The sequence below is a fragment of the Caloenas nicobarica genome, chromosome Z (genome assembly GCF_036013445.1).
Source record: "Caloenas nicobarica isolate bCalNic1 chromosome Z, bCalNic1.hap1, whole genome shotgun sequence".
Classification (NCBI taxonomy): Eukaryota; Metazoa; Chordata; class Aves; order Columbiformes; family Columbidae; genus Caloenas; species Caloenas nicobarica.
Genome location: NC_088284.1, coordinates 20,432,970 through 20,459,692, shown reverse-complemented (window position 1 = coordinate 20,459,692; position 26,723 = coordinate 20,432,970). Strand labels below are relative to the sequence as shown.

The window sequence follows — 26,723 nt, the reverse complement described above, 5'->3', positions numbered from 1 at the left end:
GAAAACCTTAAACTGTAGATCAGAAGAATATGTACCACTCAAAACTGAGGATTTATTAGACATGTCAATGTTGAATTCCAGATGAATTAATTGCAAAAAGCATTGTAAGATTTATGTTTAAAAGTTCAATGAAAAAATACAGTTCCTATCATCTTATAATTAGCCATCATGAGCCACAAGAAAAGGGAAAAGTTGAATAAAAGTGCAAGGAAAGACAAATGTCCTATTAACAAGAAAATTTGTACAGAAACTATTCCTGAGCAACTTCCAGGAAAGCCAGTAAGAGTCAGACTGGATATAGAAAAAGAAACAACAACTTCTGCAGTAAATAAGGAGAGTGTTTCACAAAGATTCTGCTCTATCTGCCACTGAAGGCAGGACCCACTAGGTGTCATCGTGTGTCATAGAGACTTTTATACAAACACCTACCATATGTGAAATTCTGTCTGGAGTACATGGTGTCCTTAAAAATACTGTACCTATTTAAGAAAATGACTTTTAGTCGATTACTGAAAACAGTTGTGTGAAATGCTACTGTAAATTCTACTGCCGATATTATGTGCAGAATTAGGAGTGGAACCACAAATGGTGCAGCACCTACCTCACTGCTTCATGTGGGGCCTGCTCTGTGCTACATGGTGGAGGGGAGGTTGCTGGGGAGCAGCATCCTGTGCCACCCACACCCCTGGGCTGTCTGTGCTGCTGCACTGGGAAAAGAGCCTGCAGATTTTTGGTAGGTGGTAGCAGGGTCGAGCTGCAACGGAAGGTTAGAAATACAAGGTGTTTTAAAAAGATGGACCCAACTGGAAATCACAACACAAGGTGCTTTGGGTCCATCTTTTTGAAACACCCTGTAGAAAAGCTGGATAAAAAAGATTCATTATCTCCACTGTCAACAAGCACTCCATTTTCCCGTACGTTATGTTCTTTTCTAGTTTACCTTGACCTTAGAGAAAACTGTGTTTTCATCTACTTATTCTATTAGCTATGAATTCCAATATGTTTTAAAAAATTGATTAATTACAACATTTATTTCATTAAAAATTAGTCAATTAATAAATTATATGCACTAACAAAAGGTGACCAGACATATCTTAGCTCACTTACAACAACTGGACATGCTCTGTTCTTATACCAATTACTAATGAACACACTATCAAGTCTATTTAAGTTCAGAAACCAGTTTCATTTTATTTAGAAGTATCATCAGGTTATTTAATATGAAGTAACTGTATCTTTCACTGGGGTTTTTGCCTTTTTTTTTTTTTTTTTAATTTAAAGTGATAGAAAATTTATAATTGCTGTGGCATTTTTCTCTCACAACAATAAATAATTATTTCCCATGGAAGGGAGGATTGGACATCTAAGACACATTTCTTTAAACTTTAACAAACTTCAAAAAAAATTTTTTTAATGGTCATGAACTACAATCTTTCATATGTTGTTGCTCTTCACATGTGGCATTTCATCCATCAGTTGGCTGTGCTTGTTCAGCTCTTTGGAGAAAGATTTTAATATCCTATGAAAAGGAAAATGAAAAGTTAACAGGTCATTTAATGTGGAAGACTGATATACCTTAAAACTTTTAAAAGTAATGCCTGTCTTTCCATGGGGTGAGCTTTCTAACTAGTGACTGGAAGAATTTGATGAAAAACTAACTTCAACAGAGATATATTATGATAAATTACACTTTCCCCAGGTTATAGTAGATATCTTTCAGAAAGGCACTCAGAACAGCACTGTCATTCAGCTTCAGCACTATGTTCAGTGTACTAATGAAAACATAAACATACAGTGACAATTGCAGAAGGCATATTCTTTAGGGCAAATTCTATGAGTTACAGATGCGTCACTAATATCCCAGATAAGAGGTTTTCATCTTATCATACAAGCTCTTTGCCTTCAGTGGTTTTACAAAACTACAGTGTGTTAAAATGCAATTCTTAAATTAAACAGAGATCTTACACATATGCTTAAACTTATCAGTAATGACAGGTATTCAGAATGTTGTTTAAACCAGCAAATATTATTCAGAACATAGAGACATATTCTTCAAGTTTCTTTTTTTATGTCATATTTCAGTCTGAACTTAAGCACCTTAAGCAAATGGGAATAGAAGAAAATAACTGTAATATTTGGAGCAATACATACTCACAGTTAGACATCATAGAATTAACTTTTTGTGCACTTCTGCATTCTTTATAACACATAGTTTAATTTGTTAATTTTCAATAATTTTGTATTAGCACAATATTCTCTATTTCCAACTTCAGCAAGACTATCTGTTGTCTAAGTAGGATGAACAAGGACTTTGTGATTTAAAAGAAAATGTTCTGAATGTTTAACACAAAGATATGCAATAATTTGACTTCTAGCATTTTCTAGTATTGTCAGTACACATAGTTTTCCTTTAGAAGAGTAATTAACAGTCAGAATTTTTATTTAAAAAAATTTAAAATTCAAATACATAATCCAATATGTATTTTGTGCAATTTTGAAGATACAACCTCTTTTCAAAAGCAGAAAATGCCTGTATGTAATGATGCCTCACATGCCTTGCAAAATTCAGGAGCATTTCAGTGAATACAGAAGAACCATGTCAAAAGAGAACTTTACCAGTGCCTTGTTTTAGAAGGTAGTGCTAACATTTATCTTTGGCTCTAAGAAATACTTCAGTTTAAGGAGGCCTTTTTCAGCACATTGAGTCAGAAAAAGAAGTTTCAATTCCGGTTCGACAAAAGTAAATGTTAGCAAATGGAACCTTCAGCAAGTTCATTATCAGTACTTATCATTACCACATGAAGCAGATGAGGATCTCAGTAAACTGTAGTGCTTCTGGCACTATAGAATGTGAATTTTATTAGGAGAGTTCTGAATATAAAGTAAATCTATGTTCCTATAAATAATAAGTTTGAGAAAGCTACTGCTGATCATTTCAAAGCAAATTATACAGAGAGACATGTCCAACACTGTCATTGTGTTCATGTGTGTGGGAAGTGGAAAGGTATGTTTTATGTCAGTCTAAAAGCAAGAACGGTGTGATTGAAAATCATAACCTGATGCAGAAAAGAGACTGAAAGAACAGCATTTCAAGGATGAGAAAAGTTTCCTCTGGACAGATTTTATTTATTTAACTACTAGTTTTGCAAAGGAAACCCAAACTAAATAACCTCAAAACACTGGAGAAATCATACTCCAACAGATTTGCTACGTCTGTGTTTAATGAAACAAACTTAATGTTTCCATTATATGAATAGATCTGACATTTTTTAATGTAAGAAACAGTGTTTGTCATGTATATTTGCATCCTATTTTTTTTTTGTAAATAAATGATAAAGAGAAGCATAACATAGGTCTCTATTTTAAACTAATATTTAAACATTGAGTTAAATTTTCCTTCTCTTGCACATTGGGACATTTAAAACACCACATGAAAAAGGCTTCTCAAGTTTCATAAGTATTACAACTACTGCCTATGGGTAGACAGTGATTCAGCAGTGCTTTTTTCTGTCAAAACGTCAGGTATTGCCTACGAACTATATGATCTGCCTCATAAGCCTTACTGAATAGAATCTGTATGAACTCTCACTAGACAGAAAGCATTTTTACTTTGTTAAATGATAAATGGAGTTCTGAATATTTCTTGAGTTGTGTAATATTAAATATCTGTTGAGAGTATAAACAGGTTTTGTAATAATTGTTCAACACACAAATACATGAGTTTAGATAAAGACATGTTAATTACACATTATTAGAAATTCTGTCTCAGTGGAATTCCAGTTCGAATGAATATCTGAGTAATTTTACTGAAATTATTAACAAAACCAACAAAAATAGCAGCAGTAATATATGACGACTAATTTTCAGGGAACAAGCTTGAAGGAACAGTGTATTCAACACAGAGACGTATGGAAATACAATGTGATATCCTTATCTTCAAAAATAGAGTTTATTAAAAAGGATTATTCAGGAATTGGATGCAGGATAAAAAAAGTAACATAACATTATCAAACACATACTAGTTTTCATATCAACCAACAAAATGCCAGTTATTATGGGGATGTTGATTGACAACCAGCTGAACATGGGCCAGCAGTGTGCCCAGGTGGCCAAAAAGGCCAACAGCATCCTGGCTTGTATCAGGAACAGTGTGGCCAGCAGGACCAGGTCAGTGATCATCTCCCTGTACTCGGCACTGGTGAGGCCACACCTCGAATCCTGTCTTTTCCAACCTGAATGATTATATGATTAAACTACTTGTTATCCTCAGTAATTACAAGAATGTAGTCTACTCAAAATAACAGATTAATGCAGACATTAAGAATTATAGGAGTACAATATATCTCAGACTCTTTCTTTAAAGGTATCACATTCAAAATACAGAATTACTTAAATGTGGTGTTGTTTCTGTATTACCATATCTATGACCGGCTTCGGATAGAAGGCAAAATTTTAACAAGAAAAAATACCAGGCCTGAAGAAGACCTCTTAATAGACCAACCTTAACAGAACAACTTACGCAGCTGAAAAAGCAGAATTGTTTGTTTCCAGATGAATCACTTGGTCTAATAAAAATATTCTCTAATTTATTATTAAATGTATTTAAAGATAATTTAATTCAGAATGTAATGAAGTACGTACATAAACACACACTCACATATAGGTGTGGTCTATTTTAAAGGATTACATTTCACCTGATAAGTGAAAATACTGAGTTGATAATCATAGACTGCTTGAAAGTTCTAGTCAGGACCAGAAAGGCTGCTAATCGAGATAGAAAAGATCAGATTAAAAAGCAATAGAATTTCCAGGCTTATTCACTTGTTGGCATTTGTACAAGGATAAGAGAAATGTCATTGTCCTGTAGGATGTTACTAGCCCACTGGTATATGAACTGAGGAAATAAACTCCCTTCAAAAGACAAGAATATATCTCACCTGGAGATAATATTTTTATCAAGGATAGTATTGGTTAAAACTGAACAGGATATCAAGAGGCCAAAGGAATCTGATGCCCTAACTGAAATTTAAAAAACTGTAGGCTAGATATTTCATTTATAGTTTTCATCAAAATGTTTTATTTTCCACTGTTTATGACTGCAGTAGTAGAAACATTTTCAGCCTTAGAAACCACACCCTAACTTGCTGTATTTATCTCACAAAAGATCTCAAAATAACAGCAGTGTGGTTGAATTTCATTTTATAGACACTTTTATAGTCTCAAGAGAATTTATGAAAAAAATAATTGATGCTAAAAGTATTGTTTACTTATTTTGGCAATGCTTTGGGAAGAAAAAGTTCACCTGTTCACAAAATATAGTTCTTTGAAGAAGTATCAGAAGAAAACTGTTCCTGAAGCACATAGATTTTTGACCAGAATCCTAACCTACATAAAACAATTGCCACTTGGTCTCTGCGCTTGTTTGCTGGTGAACGCAAAAATTTGCTGTAATGTGGAGCAAGAACCTGTGGTCTTAGCTTTCCCTCAGTCAGAATTTGAAAGTAAGACTGTGAAGTGTTGATTTCATGCATAAAACAACAGTCTGTATTTACCAGTACAGTCAAGGAATATAATATTTTCTTTTAAAATACAGAAACCATAGAGCAATGTATTTGAGATATAGTCAGGATAAACTCTTGCAAGAGGAAATTCTAAGTATTACAAATCGAAACTGAAGCTCTGCATCAACTTAACTGTCAAGCCAGGAGATACAGGCATCAAATGAATCTGCCAAATAGGTACAAAAATGTATTAGTTGAATGCAATGGTACCAATATGTCTTTGGTAGATAAGCTGTGGAAACTTTGAGAGAGCATGTGATCTGAAACCCTCAGCTACTGCCAAGATTCATATACAATATTTTCTCATCAACACCTTTTCTCATAGACTGACAATTTTTATAACTGTGCTGTCCTGCACATATCCTACCAATCACAAATACCACAGCTGATTGATGATACCTAATAAATTTTAAATTTATACTACAATCTATTATTCAAGGTATATAACATAATTTCTCCTGAAAGTGGTACTAGAAATTTGGTTAAGAATAGGTGCTGTGCTCTTGATATTCCACTATTGGTTAGTGTGAAAAGGTTTTCAAAAGAAGTCCCTCTCCTTGTAAATTGCAGAGTATTTAAACAAATGCGGGTAACAGGGAAGTTCTACAGTACATCAGGGAAGAACATTTGAACCTGTACTACCTCTGCATGCCTTTTTCTGCAGCCTGGTTGGCCCAGGTTGGAATATGTTCTATCGCATATCCCAAAGTGTCTCTCAGTAAGATCCTGTTGGAAAGATAATTCAACCAGGCTCCTTTCTGTGGGTGGGGGAAAATGCATGCCATGTGTAAGTTTGCAGACAACATCAAGTTGGGTGGGAGTGTTGATATGCTGGAGGGTAGGAAGGCTCTACAGACTCTACAGGCTTTACAACTACCTGAAAGGAGGTTGTAGCGAGGTGGGTGTCAGTCTCTTTTCCCATGTAGGAAGTGATAGGATGAGAGGAAATGGCCTCAAGTTGCACCACAGGAGGTTCAGATTGGACACTAGGAAAAATTTCTTCGTGGAAAGGGTTATTAAGCATTGGAACTGGCTGTCCAGGGAAGTGGCGGAGTCAACATCCTTGGAGGTGTTTAAAAGACATGTAGATGTGGCGCTTAGGGACATTGTTTAGTGGTGGAGTTGGCAGTGTTACGTGAACGGTTGGACTTGATGATCTTAAAGTTCTTTTCCAACTTAAAGGATTCTACGATTCTATGTGACGAGGCAGTAGAAAACCAGTAGGCAGCTATAGGCCAGCAAGACAGGTATAAAAAATAGGCCAGAAAGCAGTGCAGTCTTTGATGGACAGAGTTTTCAAGGAAAACTAACTAACTAATCAAATCTATAACCTGCTATGCTGTATATCTGGTCTACATTTCAAATTGGCAGTATCTAAATTAATTACATTTACTTGTCTGAGATAATGCAAATTTCAGTATGTGTAGTTACAAAATTCTTGGTTCTAGAAAGCAATACTTACCGGAATCTTGTAAAGCTGACACCTGTTGATTATGTCTTGAATGAAAGGATGCTTCAAAAGGAGAGCAACTGGAATGGGCGTCAGATCTTCACTGCCCAATTCTTTGTATATTTTGATGAAGTACTTTAAGAAAAAAAATGTTGAATTTATTAAGTCTTAAAAAAATCTGGGGAAAAACAAAGATTGCAGCATGTATTTATTTAATATAAAACACAAGATACAAAACTCTCTTTGAGTCAAATAGCCTACCTTCTCATAGCTGCCTTCCTTCTCCAGATTATTAAATCTATTATTATCTTCATCTTGACTTCCTCCAGTATGAAACACTTTGAGTAGAGTTGCCACGGAAATTATTCCTTCGTCCATGTAATCCAAGACTATGTTTTCATATGCATCTATCAAACTTTTTTCATTTGGTGCTATGATGCTATAAGGAAAATCCTAAGAAAATAAAGCAAATGTATAATATTTGGTGATAAATAGTCTGTCAGCAAGTTATCTGTTTCATTTAGACATCCATTAAATGGATTATTCTTCCAAACCTCAGTTCTTACAAAACAAAAATCATCAATTCACACAAAATTATCTACTGAACTAGAGGATGAAGGAATGGATCCTCAGAGTTCAGAAATATCCATACCATTGACATTACCAGAAATTTAATTAGCAGCTTTTTCTAGGAATGTAGCCAACATTCCACTGAGAAATTCACATTCTTCAGCCCAACAAAACATAAAAATACTTATTAGGACAAATTACAATATTGTACCAAGGACTCTGTTGTTTATACAAGGAGTAAACCTGGGAATTCTGGATGTTCACCAAATGAAGGATTCACTGCAAGAACTTTATTTGGCTAAGAGTTAACAAAGGCTCACCAGCTTTCCACAGAAAAAGATGTAAAAGGCTTTATGCAGAAAAAAAAAAAAAAAGACATTTAATATAAATAAGCAATGAAGTATCTTTGGGGTGATTAGAGATGGACAAAGAGAAAAAAATCCACTGCACAGACTTCCGAGCACAAAGATAAGAAAGGACCTCACATAGGTGTACAAAGCTTTTACTAGGTTAGGCTAATCAGTGTAGACGAACCGTTAACAACAACAAGAAATTGTATTTAATTGAACATCCCATTTCTTTCATCACCAGGAAAGGAAGAGTGCTGACATTCAGTCACACTTGTGCTACCTCTCTTAGGTTTTCAACACAAGAGGAGCAGAGTCATTGAGCTAGTCTTTTTAACACTCAACTGTGGAGACTACACAAATATTAGCACTGATATTCTTCTGTCTCCTATGAACTGTCTACATTTAGCTGTAAGATCTACACAACCAATAAGAAAATTATTGAGACCTAAAAGCTAAGCATTTTAGATGAGAGGGTCTTTGCTATGAAGTTAGTAAAGTGTTTGCTTGATCTTCTACTAACATCATTAAAGTTTCAGATGTGTTTCTGTAGGCAACTACCAATCTGAAGTCATCACAATTACCAGCACTGTGCAAGAAAAAGAGAGGAGGCAACTTAAATTAGGCACCACTGTGTAAGTGCCTACTGATAAGCTGACTATCTAAGGTGTATTACAAAACTCCTTTGAGATGAGCTGGATAGCTCTTTCCACTGACCAATATTTCATTGATGATATTTACTAGATTTCCAGTACCTGTAGTGAGAAGTTTTACATCACATGTAAATAGCCAATGGTACACAATGGTATAGGTTCTTAATTTGATCTGGAAACCACTTTGGATGTTTTCAAAGATTTATGTCTTTCTATTTGATGGAGTGTGACTCAAATATGAAACGATACAAACTCATAATTTACTTTTTGCCCCCTTGTGGTAGTTGAATATTCTGTATGAAATGCTGGCCCTACTGAAGTCAAAGGTGAAAACTCTCATTCACTTCAGTGGAACAGGATTTTATTCATTCTCTTTTTTCTGTATTCAGCTTTATTGTTAAAGTGTAGAATTATGACACCCAAGAAATAAGAAGAAAGAAATATTAAAATGGTGTCCTACCGGCCCTCCAATTCTAACCACCAACCTATAAAAGATGGATATAAAGTCAAAGATAGTCCAAACATGCAAGATGTTAATTTAGCATCCAATTCTTAGATATTTCTAGGTTTCTAGGGGACTTCTCAAGATGAACTAGGTGTGCAAACTGCCTACGTAATACATTGTGAAACAGATCAGACATAGCACAGATTGTCAGAGCCACTATATTGACTGGGAGAGTAAGCACAAGGAAATTGTCAGGTTGGATAGGGCATAACTCTTGCTCTTCAGAGACACTTTGTTAATTCTAGATTGAAGGGAGATCCTTCCCTCCACTTCTGACTCACGGCCTTAGCAAGTCATTGACACAAAGGTGATAGTGCCAGTGCAGTCACTAACAATCTTACAAAAGTCCAGACCAAAGAGACCAAACCAAGCAGAAAACAGTAAGCAGGAGAGCAGGTTGTGTTGCTTTATATCCAGTGACCTGAAAGAACTTTCCACTGAAATATGGGAAACTAAGTTCAGATCTACTGTATCAAACTGGGAACATTCTGCACTCTCCTTCTTTCTATGAAATGTGCAAGAGAAATTGTTTTATTTAGTGTCTCCTATGGACAATTAAAACTTCTATTAACACCCCTTCCCTTCCCCATCAATTGGAACTAATTCTTGTTTCACTTCACAGCTGTGTTCCCTTTCAAAAACTGTGCTGTGCCAAATAAAAGCAGACACAACGGAGTGTAATAATATATTTTGTCATTTAAAGTGATGTATAGGCTTACACCGTGTGGTAAAATAAAGGCCTTTCTATACTGTTTCTGGAAAGCATAACTCTATTTTAAGCATTAGGCAAATTAGCTAGAGTGACTGTGGTTGTGACAGCCCAGTGAAACACCTTATTATCTAGATGAGTGAGCTCTTTCCAAGGTGTATTACAGACGTATGTTTTATATCTCAAAAAATGACTTAATACTTGAGTAATAAGTAACTGATGCATGCAGTGCACTATGGGCAGTTTTGAGTCTTTAAAAATAACAACATATTCCAGAAATACTGACAATGTTTAAAAGCCCAGCTTCATTTGATGTGCAAATACATTCATCATGACTATAAAATAATTTTAAAATAACTAATTGTTAATTATTAATCCTTATGATTTACAGGTAAACTGAAACACTTGAAAATAATAACAAAGGTGTATATATTTCTAAATACCCCAAAAAAATATAGTGGAAAAGAAAGCAAGAACAGTTATAAGATCAGGTTTTGTATCTTTGGATGACAATAGCATAAGTCACACTGCAGTCTTAGTTCCTGGGGACTGATAACTGGACTTAATTGACTAGAGTGTGCTCTGTTAATCTGTATCACAGTACCAAGGGTAGTTACCAGTACATATCTTAAACTTCCATCATTATTTGGCAAGCAAATTTCCAGACTTTTGGAAAAATACCTCTAAGTATTACTAGCGAGGTCCGCAGAATTATTTGCAGAGTTCTCATACAGTCAGTGGCAATACTCGTAAGCACTGGAGCTACCCAGTATAAAAAAATATACAGAAATATAGTTAATTTATAATTTGCAAGTACCATTATTATTCTCTAATATTTTACTGTAAAACTTTACCCCACATGGAAGAGAAGCTTCTTTTTTTCTATGAATATATGTTCCACTAGCAATGCTAAGTGCTCTATAAACACCTTCAACAGGATCAGGGTGGGAGGCAAAATAAAGTAGCATCTCAGTATAGTTGAGCAGGGCAGGACCTTTTCTTGTATCAGCAAATAAACTGAAGAAAAACTATAAAAGGACAGAAATATGTAAATTAATTTTTACAAGTGGCATTTAATCAAATACAAACCAAAGGCTGTAGGGAAAAGGGAAGGGTGAAATAAAGTAATGACTGCTGATAAGTGATCTCATCTTTAAAAATGTGTTGATGCTGTGTAAACCAAGATACATCAGAGGTGTGTCTGAGTCATTCGAGGAAACAAATTCTAGTATTTTCTTTTCTACAGTGAGGACTTTCACAGAACGTGCAGAAAGTCGTAAAATCCTGTATCATGAAAGAGAGGTCCAAACCACTTTATTGTATTCAGATCACACTATTATCTCCCTCTTCCATGGAGAATTCCAGAAGCTTAGATGCAGGTATCACTTGCCTCCCATTCTTTACAAGGCTGGTTATTGTGCAGCAAAATCAATGTGGTTCAAAGGAAAAATTGAATAATTATGACTTTCTGGGTAGACTATGATTTAGAATAGTGAAGGACAACTCCTAGATTTCTTTCTATATTAATTCAAACTTTAAGGTTTTTTATACATGGAAATTATATTCTGAAGCACCATCTGACCTCAAAACCCACTGAAATATTGCAGCAGTTATGGAAAAAAAAGAGACCCAAGAAACTAGAATGAGACCTTTCAGGTAGTAGTGAGTGGTCTTTTCAAAACACATACATTTTAAAAGTTACCTTTATGAGATGTCGTAGCCTATCTAAACGCAAAGTGTCTGTGCAACTTTTTGGCATGCTTAGATGTTCTTCATTTCTATTAAACCATAAGCCAACCTGATTTAAAATTAAAAAAAAAAAAAGAAAAAAAAAGAAAAAATCACACCTGAAAATAAAGTGGTCTTCATTATGCTCTATAATTGTTCAACAGACAGATTACTAAAATCTTAATTCCTGCATTTAATCAAGGTGAATTTGTTATTCATATACACTGACATCAGAATAATTAAGTACCTGTTTGTACTTTGTAGCAGGTACTTTGGGAATTACTGAAAATGAAGTAGGATATGAAGTGAATCTATGCTCTTTAAAAAGGTGAAAATGTAAACATAAGCTGCACAAGAACCAGAACATGATGCAGTCTGTGTGTGTGTTCTTGTTTCTTTCTATTAGGGCATCCTTTGCTACCCCATAGCTTTTGTCCTAACTGTTCTGTTGGAAGCAACTGTCCAGAAACTTCGATATAATGGACAGAGGCAAAGCTCTTCCCATGACTGACTGCTCCCAATATCTAAACTAAGTGTCCTGTAATGCCTACAGAGCTGTATCTACAACTGTAAATTAAAAGTGCCCAGAATCAGCTCTCCAGTACTAGGACCAACACACAGGAAACATCTCACATCAGCTAGATCTCACCTTCTAAAACAGGATGACCATGACCAGACCGCCTAGAGGAAAACTCGCTTGTTTGGAAGTGGCTCATGGTAAACCATGCCAGATTGTGCAATGTCATGGTATGGACAATTCAGTACCGTTCCCTGGGGATGTTCCCTGCTGCTGTGTAGTTTACTAGTACAGATGCAGATAGAGGGGCCAGCTGAGGCATCTCATATTCCCAGTGGAAGGTTCTTCCTGTTACTCTCACTGAATGTTGCTTGTCATTGTTTTTTGTTAAGACAGTAAAATAAATAAAATTTCATGACATTTTGAATGCATTTAAGTCTCTGTATTAAGCAGAGAATAAAGTTTGTAATACAAACTCATACACAGCAAGTAAACAGGGTTTTCATAAGGTTTTTAAGGGAAGAAAGTTTTGGTAATATTTCCAAACATGAAATAGGTGTGACAGACACTACAACTTTTATTTGTAATATGAATTGGTTGTGGACCAAAACCCTCAGAGCAATCCAGACTGCTGAAGTGAGTTGCTTTGGATAGTCCGGAAGTTCCCAAAACCTTTTCTTGAGCACTCAATTTATGTGCTGACCTACATATATTTCTCTTCTGAAAAAGGAGCTTCAGCTGTGGAGTTACCTGTATGTTTATCAACGTTTTGGTCCTCTTTACTCTGTAAGTAAATGCATAAGACTGTAGGTTCAGAGTCATCACTCTCATGGAAGTTTGGTAGAACTAAGAGAAGCAAGTCTCTAAACAAATGAGTGTACACCATTGTATATTTACTCTCATTGACTGAGTGTGAGCTAAATCTGACCCTGAAGTGAGTAAATGAATTGCTTAGTTAATGCAGTATTTCAACTAGGATCCTCTGTTTAAAAGTACATTCACAGTGTGCGTGTCTTGCAACTGTTAGTTTATTATTAAACTCTCATACTTCAGTAAAATATTATCACATCAATAAACAAATAGATGTGGATAGACCTGCACATTTTGTGGGTTTTCTGGCTTTGTAGATTAGTTTCTTTGCCAGTCTGGGGTGGGGTAGGGTTTGGCAGGCATTGCTGGAAGTTTTAAATTAATCAAGGTAGGTCTGAAACTGACAGGCTTCTGGAATAAACACAGCCTCTATTTAATTTTTGAAGAAAACTAATACTAGGTGATCTGAAAACCAAATGCAATAAAGGTGCTATTAAATTTATTTAAAACACTTTAAAAATTATTTTAGTATCACTAAACATATACAAGCTAACAGACCTGTAGAACGTTTGTGTATACATGCACACACATATATATCTACGGATGTATGTATAGGTAGTACACATTAAAAGAGTGAACCGGCAGTCATCCTAAGTAGACTCAGAAACCAGGGTGAAAATTTAATGAGCAGAATCAGGAGAATTTTGCTAAAGGAAGAAAAATGTATTCTTAATACTCAACTAACTTGCTGGAAAAATTCTAGAAATATTTAATCACAGTGGAGCTGGTGAGCCCAAACTAAGAAACTTATTTCTGTTTGGGGGCAACCTCTTTGCCCTATAGCTACAGTGTCAAACAAGTTAATAGTAGTGCTCACATAATAGTTTCTTTAGAACAGGAAGGATTTTCACTTTAAATTAATTTAGACGGAAAGTAGGAAATGGAAGAAGAAAGTAAGCTTAATTATCCTGATTTGTGGAACTATAGATAAGGTAGGTACTAGGTCTCTAATTTTCTGAAGAAAATTTTCCCTAGAAAGCACTCTTAAAAAGCAAAACATTTAAAATTCAGATTGAGTTTCTCAGTGTGAATAAACCCAACTAGACATCATTCAATTCAGAGAGTTTAACAAAAGAATACTATTCAAAAGAGAAAATAATTATGACCTGCATATAGGATTCCTGTGTAATAAAGCCTGATCCAGCTACATCAACAGACTTGAAATTATACAGGGTTTTGAGAAGCTGTGTCACAGATGGCACTGGCCAAGGCTGCGCTGCTGCTAGTAAGAATCTCCGCCAGTCAGCAAGCTCTGAGTTCACTGTGAATGCAGATGCCAGATTTCGTAACTATAAAAATAAAATAATAAATATTGTCAAACATGCATGCATAAACACACACTTTCCATATACTCTGTATGCTTAGATCTTTTTCCTGTTTAGCATGGACAAGGTTCTGCAGTGAGATTTCAAAGATGTGTAAAGGACATGTATCACTAAGTAGAACAGGACACAGAGCACTGCCGGTCAGTGAGGCCAGTTGGCACGTGCACTTGGTATCCATCTAAATAAATATTCTGATGCCCTTAATAGGGGTCTATATCTAAGCTGCCTAAGAGATAACAGTGCTTAGTATGTGCTAACCCCTGACCCATGCTCCATCTGGGAGAGCGCTAGGAATTGAACTGACAATTTTGCTGCATGAGTACAAACCCTAGTAAACGCCTGGCCCTGGGCCTTGGTCCTATTTTTCCTACATATACAGGTGTCCAGCTTGCTGCATGTGTCTTTTTCCCACCCAAGATGTAGTATGTGTGCAGAACACAAGTAGGGGAATACATGTAAGATCTCCTGACAGAGCATTGGGAAGGATGTATCAGATGGAGGGAATAAAACTGGCACAGTTCTTTTCTGCACTATCGGTGCAGTGAGAACCCACCTTGTCAAGGGAAGTGTCTGGTTTGCTCCAGACTGGAGTTCAAGAAGAAAGCAATGTGTTTACAGGAATAAGGGCTTGCAGCAACACAGAGATAATTTGATAATGTCGTAAATACCATCTGCCCTAACTTTGGCTGGTACAGTAACACCTACTATAATTTGAAAACTTATTTGAAATTCTACTACTTAGTCAATGCAAAAATGAAACCGTGAATTCAGTTCAAAATAGCTTGTGCAGAATAAACATATATCTTAGCTTATGCTTCATGCATTTCCTGCTTTCAATATAAATTTAAATGTCTCATTTTAAAAGGGTGCTTTTACGGAAAGGAACATCTGTTCTTAAAATTAAAATAGTACTTATAAGCACTGAAGTTCTCAAAGAAAAAAGAACATGGAATACACATGCACATGTGTTCCATTAATAAACTGAATGTTTGACTCATAGTTTTCCCCATATAATTAATTTCCTGTGCTAAGATTAGATTTTTATACACTGATGATGACAGCCATGCCTATTTTTCACTAAACTCAGTGGAAATCCACCATTCATAAACCTTAAAATAGTTTAGTCATGCATTAATCTGTGTAAAGAATATTTGAATAAAGCTGTTTCCCTCACGTAAAATCCAATTAAACACTTAATGTGAATCATGGCTTACTGTCAGAAATAATTATCAAAATATGCTAAAAGATGTAAACCCTTTCATCCCCTAGGCTTACCAGCAACATCTGAAAGTAAAATTAATCAGAGAATTCAGTGATGGAAGATTTGGAAAGACTAAATTATATTTTTTCATGTTCCTAAATCAAAAAATATTGGGTAAATAAGTTTAAGGTCACACAGCTCCAAATCTTATTCTCCTGCCTTGGAAAAAACAAACATAAACTTATTTTAACTCCTGGAAGTGAATTTTCAATGATGTCTAAGAAACTGATGTAATCTGAAAATTGTAAATAAATATATGGCTGACATAAGCATCTAATTTTTAGCACAGTAACTTCCAGAATCTTTCTCTAGTGAAACAGAATAATTTTAAGGAAAAACTGATTATGCTCTATGATAGTAATTCTCTTGACTTTGTCACAGTAAGGACAATGCTACATCATCTACACAATCCAGTACTTCAGCTGGAATGAAAATAAGGGTTAACTTACATCTGGAAGCGTTAAGTTCATCCATGCATCAGGAAGGCAATTTGTTCCAAGATTCAAATTAATCAAGCCAGAAAAAATGTCAATAAATACTTTCTTTTGTATAAAACCTAATAAAAAAGTCAATATATATATGAAAAATATATTTACCATTTTAAACAGTCATCATTGCTAAAGGAAATCTATTTTATTTAGTGGCCATATGGGAAATGAATTATTTTGCTATTATGTACTATTGATAGTGATAATATCTTTTGAGCCAAACATAAAATTTTCTCATTAAAAATAAATCATGTGTTCCCTGTCTAATAGTAAACATCAAATATTCCAATACACTGCAATTCTTTTGATATTTGTCCCGATTCACATTGTGATCACTAACCCATCCTAACACAGTCTGACAGTGAGTACTTCACAAATACCAATCACACACATATTCTGTCCATCGAATACCTACTAGGCATTTCTTTCACTGTTGTCTATTTTAATAAATCATAAATCCATCTCTACTCTTGAAAGCAAGTGTATGTTAAGAGAATAAGACAGAAAACAGAGCACTGTTCGTTAAATTTTTGAAAAGAATTGAATTGCTTAAAAAGCTTATCAGGATTGGCTTGAGGGAGTTACAAATAGCTCCTTAAATTTTACTTTAAAGAAATCATAAGAGTAAATAAGTGCAAAACCTATTTGTTTTCTAAAATAGGCATGGATTTGCTTATAAGCAAATAGAAACTTCATGCAACATATTAAACCACAAAGTACTGTATTCCAAAAATTAGCAGACAGATATAGGTCTGTCCATTCAGAAATGGACTTTGCTGGCTCAGTAAGGATTCACTGCAAAATTTCTGCAGTAAAGATAAAAAATGTAAAAAAAGTTTCAAATTGTCTGACTTTTAAGAGACAAAACTGATTTGGTCAGGTTACGATCACTTCCATAACATCAAAACATGAATTTTTTAGATTACCTTTAAAAGCAAACATAATCAGTGAAATACCAGAAGAATTTAATTATTTACTCTTAACAGCCAAACTTCTTGTCCTTTTGAAAAAGGACACTTGTGTACATTCTATGGCTAACAAGCATTTTTTTCTTTGAAGTGGAACAATGAAGTGAAATTTGTTAAGATTTAAGTGGTACAAATATTAAGAATGTGTTTGAATATAAATCTCATAATGTCAACATACAAAATCAAGTTGCCAATTTGAATTAATAGATCTACAATCTCTATAGACCTGTTTGCCTCCAATCAGGAAATCATGAGTAATCCCCTCAGCACATCTTAACACAGCAGAGAAACCCTTCACATATATAAGCTTGGAGAGTAGAGGAAAAAAAAAAATAGATTTGGGAAGCTTGAAGTCTGCTCGGAGAGAAAGAAGGAAGGGAGAAACACCTGGACTTGAAGCCTTATATCTACCATAAATTTCAGCATGAAACCAAAAGCTGGGAAAAAATACTGGCAGACTGATAACAGTGTTCCGATGTCACCTCTCGAATGTTTTTGAGTTATTTACTTTGTGAAAGAACACCTTGTAAAAAACATGTGAGTTAAGCTGTTTACCGAAGCACCTTGGATTGCTGATTTAATAATTTTAAGGTAACCAGAAACTTTTATTTTTATGAGAACTTGAAGCCACAAGAATCAGATGATTTCCATAAGGCACAATAAAGCCCACATCATAGAAGTATCATTACTGGGAGGCTTCATTGAAGATTCAATGAAACAGGTAATTTTTTAATGGTTTTTGGGGAGAATGGGCTATGGCCCACTAAGGAGCCAGTGAAAAGTTCATATTAAAATAACAGGAAAAGTTTTTTACATCTTATTTGCAGTCTCAAAATGTGTGGTGCTTCACCATGAAAAGCCCAGCTATAATAATTTTTATTTCATGTTTTACTGATGATTTCCCTTTCCACATCTGATCCCTCGTACTCTGGCAATCTAACTTCTTTCTCTCACATTATCTCATGGTTTAAACTGTTCAATTCCTACTATGATTTCCTGATACTAAAATGAAAAATGATGTTCCTACCTTTCCTCTGAGTTCCTGGCATCCTAAAAACTAATTGAATTTTGTCTTCTGTACAGAATTCTAAAAGGATATTAATAACCTCATCTCACTTTTTGTGAGGCTGTGCGACTTCAGAAACATACCTGAAAAGTATTTCAGGGGCAAGGAAATTAAAGAACTTGAATCAAGAGACAACATCTGAAATGAGATTAAAGGACTGGCATCTAAAACATTAACCACTATTTATAGAACTTTGATTGGATTGTGGAACATGCTAGAACATAGTTTTAAGGTAAATTTTACATTAGTTGATGTAAGGTAATAGCAAACACAAATTATTGTGAGATATTTAAGCACTGTCAGGTAATCCGCAGTGTCTACCTGTTTTCCTCACTCTCCGCTAAACGTAAAGCAACAACACTCATTCAGAGCTAAGCTACTTTCTGTCTGTTAATTATAGAATTGCCGATGTCTGTACGGTAATTTCTTTTACTACCTCCTCCTGAAACACTTTATGTGGGACAATTTCAAGGTGTCTTCAAAAAGTTAGAATAGTTAAATCCCCTCAAATGTAGTGTGAGTTAATTCCTCCTCCTGACATATCTAGGAGGAATGAGGTGCTCTTGGAGGGAGAGGGGAGATGCCTCATGAGCATATAAAAAAGATATCAAATTATTTTCCTCAGTGTGTTTTCAGATATTTTCTCTAGATATAATGTATTCAGAATTACACTATAGAGCACTGAACTGTTTTTGAATATTGGATTATATTACAAAACAAAAGATGATTCATCAATTTAATTCAGTGGTTGCCAATGCCACAGAACTGCTATATAATCATGGAGAGATCAGTGGGCAGCTACACAGATGGTGCTGAGGAAAGAATATTGGTGTCTGCAAATGGGGCTCTGCAAGTGCAAGGAAATAATAGCCTCTGGACTTTGTCCATCTAACAAGACTGATTTCAAAACAGGAATGCTCCTTACAAAATCTTTTTGTTAAGTCAAAAAAAAACCAAACCAAAACCCAAACCATACCAAGCAAACCCAACCCTTTTTTATTGAATGATATAGGAGACTGAACAGAAAAAAATAACTCATTAAATGTGTTTCTACACATTTCAGTAGAAGGGATAGCAAGCATTATGGAAGAAGAATCAGAATTCAAAGAGATTTTTAAAAACTAGAGAGATGGTCAAGATTATTAAGTAAATGTCACTGGAAACAGAACAGAACAGAACCATGCTTTGAGGAAACAGACTATACAAATTAATAAACTTATTACATTGCAGATAAAAACAATCAAGAAAGGACTTCAAGCACATTGGAGAACAGAATCAGAATTCAAAGTGTACTTTACAAATTGGAGATACAGTCTGGGATAAAAAAGAAACTATATCCCATAAGAATAAATGTCAAGTGTCACAATGGCCTGAAATAACGAACTGCATAAAAGTGACAGTGGGAATCTTACTGCCAAAGTAAAATTTCTGTAGAAAACACTCTAGGGAATATGGCAGATTACATCATCACCAAAAAGTACATGGGAAGACATTGGAAATAATCTTTGCATTCTCTTCAGCTGTTAAGGCTTCTGCTGGCAGACAATTTTGGAATTTGCAGATCTAGAAGGATGTATAGCAACTAAAGAGTGCCCAGAAGAAAGCTGAAAGAATCTTTACAGGGTTAGAAACCACGTCCTGTGAAGCAAGGTTGAAGGAATTCTGCTAGTCTACTCTATGAAAGGAAGATTATGAGAAAATATAGAAGTAGTTTACCTGTTAAAAACAAATACTACAATGAGCATGGGGATAATCCCCTCTTCATAGTTGCAATTAGGAAGAATGATAGGAAATTAAGTTTATTTGCAGCAAAAATATTTCAGATAGCAGTGAAAACCATATAATCGGAAGGACACCAAAGCACTAAGGAAAACAAACCACAATGATTCCACACTGGACCATTTTAAAAGCTTATAGAAAAAGAATGAGGGGCAAATATTGGATATAGTTGTCTGACTACACTTGATCCCATTTTTAGACATAGATGACTTCTTGATATCCAACTACTTGTTATAATACTAATATTTTACTAGTATTTTTCCAAGGGCAATGTATTCATTATCTTCAGTCCTAATATTAAAAATGTGATGCTGCCCCCTGAGTATCACGGAAGTTACTTCAGTGCTACAGATCCAAAATATACTTTTGTTACTTTGTTTTTTGTCTTCTGCTGTTGACCATTATGGGGACACATTTTCTTTTTTTCTTTTTTTTTTTCTAATCTCATCATAGTTAATAATAGTTAATAATCGTCTTCCCATTTGAAAACTTTGAGGGGAAAACTTGGTGGTATGAGGTTTAAGAGAAAATCCTTAGAATTACCCATGCCACATATCTAATAAGGTACCCCATATAGTATATATCCTGTTGCCTATTAGGTAAAGTATAATTAAACTTTTTTGTTATCTGAAAAATCACAGATGAAGACATTTCAATGATGAATCTTTTATAATTAACCATATAATGCACAGCACTGATCTCTTTTTCTGATCCCTATAGATTAACTCTACTTGAGTGGACTAACATCCCTTAATAAGGCATGCATTCAAAATCTACTCTTCTTCCGACATACTATTTAGACCTAGAAGTAGCATGAATATATATGCAAGACACACAAAAATGACTATATATGTGTGTGTGTGTGCATATTGTGTGTACATATTTATAGTATACCTTCTGCAATTCCTAGACATGTTTTATATTGACAGTAGAAAGTTGATAATGATTTTGGAAAAGGGTTGATTTAAAGGTGAATGAACTCAAATTAATTTATCCCAAATTATTTCTAGTTGATCTTCATGACTGAATTAGGGTCATTAATTATTTCACTTTGGCTTTCTTTTGATATAAATCACTAATTAGCTTGATGGTAGAAATATATTCTGCTGGTATGTTTTTCCTTGATTGGAAATTATCAAGTATAAAGTTGCAATTAGAACATGTAGAAGTATGAAATTATTAATCAGAAGCATCTCTGAACGATTCTCATCCTTGGCTCCTAGACTAAAAATCAAGACATAGCATTTTTATTCAACCTTCACTGAAGCATTTTTACAGGAAAAAAAACGGTTCAAGCTGTGAAGTATATTACTTATATCCTAGCTGTAAGAGTATTTGCTATGGGAAGACTGATTTGTGCAATTAATAATCAGCAATGGAAAATTGTTCTGTTCTGCCTCTGTAGGGAAGTCTTCTGAAGGACAAGTCTGACAAAAATCTGTGGAAGTTTATGTTAAACCTCCTTCACAAGAAATAAAAAGTAGCAACACATACAGATATGGAAAGAAGGTATGACCCAAAATTCACGGGCTACAGAGATCAAGCAGTCATTTAACACAAAGAATGCACTGATTTTCCCACATATTTATAAAAAGAATATCAGGATTTTCACAATCAGTGAAGCTTCTTGAACAATTAAAGACTGATAGTAAGATGACAGTTAAGTCCAGTGGTTATAAAGTATTATAACTCAGGTAAATGCAATAAACAATCAGAAGTTATGAGCCATCCCTCTGTCCGCATGTCACCAAGGTAACAATGTACTCCATTATTTTTGTTCATTGTCTTCATATTTCTAGAAGTCAGGTACAGAAAGGCAAATGTAAACATCTACTGGTGATTCAACAGTGAGCATAAAGAAAAGCCATATTTTAACATTGTAACACATTATGAAAAAAATATAAATTTTACACTCATTAACCCTGCAAGGTATTATGTTAAAGTGTCCATGTATGGTACAAGATGACTGCAAAGTAAAAGCTAACAATTTTCATCTAGTCACTTCCATGGAGACTCTCCAAATCAAACTCAGAGGAGTAATTTGATCTCTCATTTGTCATATCACCTCTCTGTAATCTATTTGTCTGCCAAGTAGAATTCCACAAATGAATAGCTTTCTTGGGGTCAAATTTTTTTATATCTGGAGAGTTCATCTGAATTATCATAAGATCTGTTACACTTTCAGACATTAGTTTAGAATGCAAATGCATCATGGTGAGTTTCATCTGACTGAAGCCTCGTTCTGTTTCAGCTGAACTTGCTGGCAGAGTTAGGATCAAATCTACCAGTGTCAGGATGTTGGGATACTTCTTTGAATAATCTGAGTTCACTGAATCCCATGTCAAGGTCTGGATGTTCTGAAATCTAAAGAGCATGGTAAAAAGTATAATTATAACTATCAGGAAATGTATTTTCATAATCTTTTTCAGTAAATCAATAGACAGACACAAATGTAGTTTTCTTATTACCTGTTATATAGCTCTAACTTCAACATGCTCCATTCAGTTTCTACTTCACCTATTTTCACACTAGCAGCTTCTAGTATGACTTCATAATGTTTAGTCAAGACAGACACTTCCTTTTCACCAAATTCTAAAACAGAAGCAAAACAAAAATATTTTATGCTTTAAAAAAAATTTTGAATGTGCACTTCAAGGAGCCATTATCACAGTTCTATACCTTGTTTCATTTTGTCAGGCCATAGTTTAAAACTTCCAATAGCAGTTGCTCTTAAAACATCTTGACTTGCATCACAAAAACAATCATGGAGCTTCTTCATCAAATTACTTAGTACTTTGGTTCGTGCTGCTGAAATATTTCCATTTCCAACAAGCTGGTAACCATGAAAGTGCTGCATGTTTTCCATCAGGCGTTCCTTTGGTCCAGCTCTGAAAGACATAGAATACACAACAATATATCAATATATAACACTCTTCTATTATACTCTAAGGGATCATGGTTCAGTTGTTATAAATGCCAGACCTTGTTTGATACATATGGAGTGTTTTGAGAGTTGATTGCACGGTTGCAAATATATCTGCAATGGAGGAATTATGATCCAGAGTAACACGTGACAGAATGTTGAGGACATTGATGACATCCAACAAGAAGTGTGAAAACTTGACTATCTCCATTTTCAGAAGGAGGTGTAAAAGGCCTTTGACTTTCTGCTGGTTTGAAGCTCTTGAATCTCTTTCACTCTGGAAATCAATACAGAAGAAGAAAGTGTTGGGTATGTGGACAAAAATTAGCCATAGCAATTATTTTTTCAGGAAGTTACATGCAAATTTTAAATAATTTACCTTACTCAGATGTAGAATAATTGCAGGATAACCTTTAAGGAGAATTTGTAGAGCTGTTTGTAGACGAGGAAGCCACTGGGAGCCTCCAGTGCGAGAAGGAATAGCTGGGCGTAACTTGATGGCTTCATATGTGGCTTTGAGATTATTCTTATTTAGAGGTGAGTTATGATAAAAGTAATAAATATTTCTCAAGACACTGCTTAAGATTTTGTACAGCTTAATATTTTTCAGTGCTCCTTTGTAAGCCAGCTTTAACTGATGAGCAAAACAATGCACAGATTGTACACAAGGTTGAATTTCCCTCAGAAGTTTAGCTACTCCTCTGTTTTCTCCTACCATGACATCTGTCGCATCACTTCCAAACCCAACTAATTTTCTTGACCAGTCTTGGCTTGCCAGACAGAGCTGAAGATTTATTTGTAATGTTTCCTCAATTGCATTTTTTATAGTTGGAGCATCAGTTTTGTGAATGGGCTGAATGCCAACAATCTGGCAATGGACTTTTCCTTCATTTGCAAAGCGTACGTAGACAACTGCAGCTGCTTTCAATATACTGTCTGTGACTCCATCACTAATGACAGAGAAGAATTTACATTTCTCCAGTTTCTCTTTCAAAGCTCTTCTTTCTACTTCAGCAATAAAATGTATAAACATTCTTGCTGACTTGTCATTTCTAAACACAGAACCAATATCCACTCCTTTCATATCATCTAGTTTGCACATCCAGTCAAGGTCTGTAAAGGGACGACCAGATTTAGCAATAGCATGGCATGTTCTAAAAATATTTTCTACCCTTCCTAATGTTATGGAGTTCATGCTCTTCAACATCTGCTCAGCAGAAGCTGTATCTGGTGAAGCAGTACTGGCAGCTTCCATGCAGGTAGCCCAGGCATGAGCTTCACTACTCTGGTGTGTATTTATAAGTTCAAGTTTGAAGTCATCAGTGCCTGAACAAAAATTATGAATATTTTCCCCCAAATCCACATTATGCTTACGACATGGTGCACAAAACATTATTCTCCTTTCATCATCATATTTTAACCAGGAGTATTTTGTTAGCCATATTTTTGGAAACTGGCGATTTCTCTTTGTTCTCTTACATTCCAAATCTTTCTTCTCTTTCCCTCTGTCACCAACTTCTTGCTTGCTAGAAGAATTACTCTTGCTTTTAAATTGCTTCAGTGCTCTTATGGCTATAATTTAAAAAGAAACAACTGAATATAAAATAGTTTTCATTTCATAAATTATTGATTGCAATTTTTTTTCTTTTTTTCATCCACATAAAAGGGAAGAGGAAAACAGAGATCTATTCTTAAATCACTGGGAAACTATCTAGAACCCATGTATTAAATGTTCAGTTTTGACTCCAATTTCCTTTTGACTATCAGAAGTTTGTCAGAATCTGCAAACAGTAACGTGCAGCAGCATTAATACAATTTTGAAACAAGAGAAAAACAGAGTTAGAGAGTCGAATTCAGAATGGTATTTCAGGCAATATGTTTCCAGAAGACACTACTGAGGTCACAAACCTATTACAATGCCCATTACATCTAATAGTTAATTTGGAGCAAGACTGTAAGTACATAATCAAATACCTGATACAGAACGCATAAGCTGTTCCACAGCACATGTAGCTGACCTGATCTTCTTAAAATATATTTATCTGTAGAATGTTTTTATTATTGCTTTGAGAAAGAGGAACTGCATAAGCTTCAAATTTTGTTCTCAGAATGGAAACATTCTTGAAAGCATTGAGCTTGTTCTCAATATTAGTCTTCCAAATTGTTCTCAAGATGATCATTCATATATTTTGTAGGAGCAAATGCCATAAGCTGACATTTCTGAAAAATCTATCTCTAGAGCTTGTGAATCTCTTACTTTTCAGCAAGTAAGTTAATGATTCTTGTAGTACATAGTTGCCGTAAGTTCATGACTCTGAAAAGAAAGCAGTCAAATAATTCCATGCAGAACTGAGGCAATAAGACTTGAAATCTATCCACTGGGAAACAGTAGAAGTGAAGCACTGAGGAAATGACTTAAGAACAACTCACCTTCCTTGCGGTGATGTGTATGTCAAGAGGCAAAATTAATGATTACATTAAGATAATCATAGAAAGAAATGCCATTTCTTGTGCTTTTGAAAGTCTTAAGAAAGAGTCCTTGTACCTCGCCCTTTCCTATTTTACAAGAAGGGACAAATTTTCTTACATGTATTATACAATTTCTGAGAACTGTTTGTTCCCATTGTCATAAAAATGCTCCATCCAATTCTGTGTATCCTGACAGACCATAATATTAAAAAATGTTAGGAACATACAGTTTAAATATCTTTCTATTATAAGTGATTTTTAAAAAGAACTATCGATACCACATGAAAACTCTAAATCTGAGCTGGCAGCTGTGGTCCACATGGACAGCAAAACCAACCACACCTCCACAGAAGCTTTTCCTGACATATACCCAAGTACCACATCCAGGACCAAAAAGAGAGGATGAGAAGCATTCTTAACACACAGTAAAGATTAAAAACCTTCCCAAACATTAGGCAGCCACAAAAACACAGGAATACGTGAAAAAGAGATCATAGGCAGGATTAATGGATCTGCAGCTGCAGATGAAAGGGATAAAATGGTTGTAACACCTCTGTGGTGCCTACTGCTTCTTGAAGTATATGGGCACCTGTAGAAATTTCCTGCTGATTAAAAACGATGGGGATCAGAGCAGGTTCTGTGAGCCACTGTCAGAGATAAGATTCCCTGTAAGATGGATCTTCAATGTTACCAACATTTTTTAAGTTTTCAACTCTGACGACTCATTACAAATCGTCCCTGTAGTATATTCTTACCACACTTACCTAAGGAAATGAAGGTCATGCAGTTGTGTTGCCTGTGTATCTCTACATCAATTTGTCTGTCTAACAGTTCTCCCTCATTGATAATTTTAGAATGGCCAATTTGAACCAAGTTTGTTAATGGGGTAGAGTTCTGAAGGCCTTACAAATTTCTTTCAAACCTGTTCCGAGGTACAGGAGAAAGGTTCTCATAACACTCATATGGAGCAAAAAGCAGGGAGATGGCCAGCTTTTATCCACTCTGTGCCCGAGAGGTGCCATTCAACCTAAACTCAGTTCCAGAGCACACATAGCATCAAGTGCATCCATAGTGGCCATAGCTGTACAAGCAAAACCTGTAGATAAAAGGACAAGGAAGAAAGACAACAAGGTGGTTTTTCGGTTGGGTGGGTAGTTTTTGATTTTTATTTGTTTGGGGGTTTTTTTGTGTGTGTTGTTGGGGTTGGGTTTGGTTTTGGTTTTGCTTTTTTAGTGAGGTTAACAGACATGGAAAGGAACAGGAGATTCACTGGTAGGAGGAAACTGGGAGAAGGTGATATTTGTTACAGCGGTACTACGGAAAGAACACAGGAAACAAAAGGAAGCCAGCCTATGCTACTTACAAAGCAATGTTTTTTTCATATAGAAGTTTATCATCAATGAAATTGAAAGGAAAAGCAATGTAGAGAAAGCTACACAAGGTAGAAGTGTTTTTCATTAAAATCGTTTTTAAAGTGAGTATCATTCAGTGATACACAGATGACACTGACGAGGATGTAAGAGTGTTTCAAGAA

At 35.1% G+C, this 26,723-nt stretch overlaps 1 protein-coding gene across 1 annotated transcript in view; it reads right to left on the bottom strand.

Moving 5' to 3' along the window:
- Positions 1-1,465: 1,465 nt before the first annotated feature.
- Positions 1,466-26,723, bottom strand: part of SPEF2 (sperm flagellar 2) — an 86,980-nt gene continuing 61,722 nt past the window's right edge. Inside the window, exons 29-40 of the mRNA XM_065656895.1 lie at positions 23,100-24,292; positions 22,780-22,997; positions 22,477-22,685; positions 22,266-22,389; positions 21,800-22,161; positions 15,946-16,052; positions 14,017-14,199; positions 11,498-11,593; positions 10,650-10,823; positions 7,273-7,464; positions 7,024-7,146; positions 1,466-1,519 (exon numbers count right to left, since the gene is read on the bottom strand). Of these exons, the coding sequence (XP_065512967.1) occupies positions 1,466-1,519; positions 7,024-7,146; positions 7,273-7,464; positions 10,650-10,823; positions 11,498-11,593; positions 14,017-14,199; positions 15,946-16,052; positions 21,800-22,161; positions 22,266-22,389; positions 22,477-22,685; positions 22,780-22,997; positions 23,100-24,292 (3,035 nt within the window). The remainder of the gene's footprint in view (positions 1,520-7,023; positions 7,147-7,272; positions 7,465-10,649; positions 10,824-11,497; positions 11,594-14,016; positions 14,200-15,945; positions 16,053-21,799; positions 22,162-22,265; positions 22,390-22,476; positions 22,686-22,779; positions 22,998-23,099; positions 24,293-26,723) is intronic.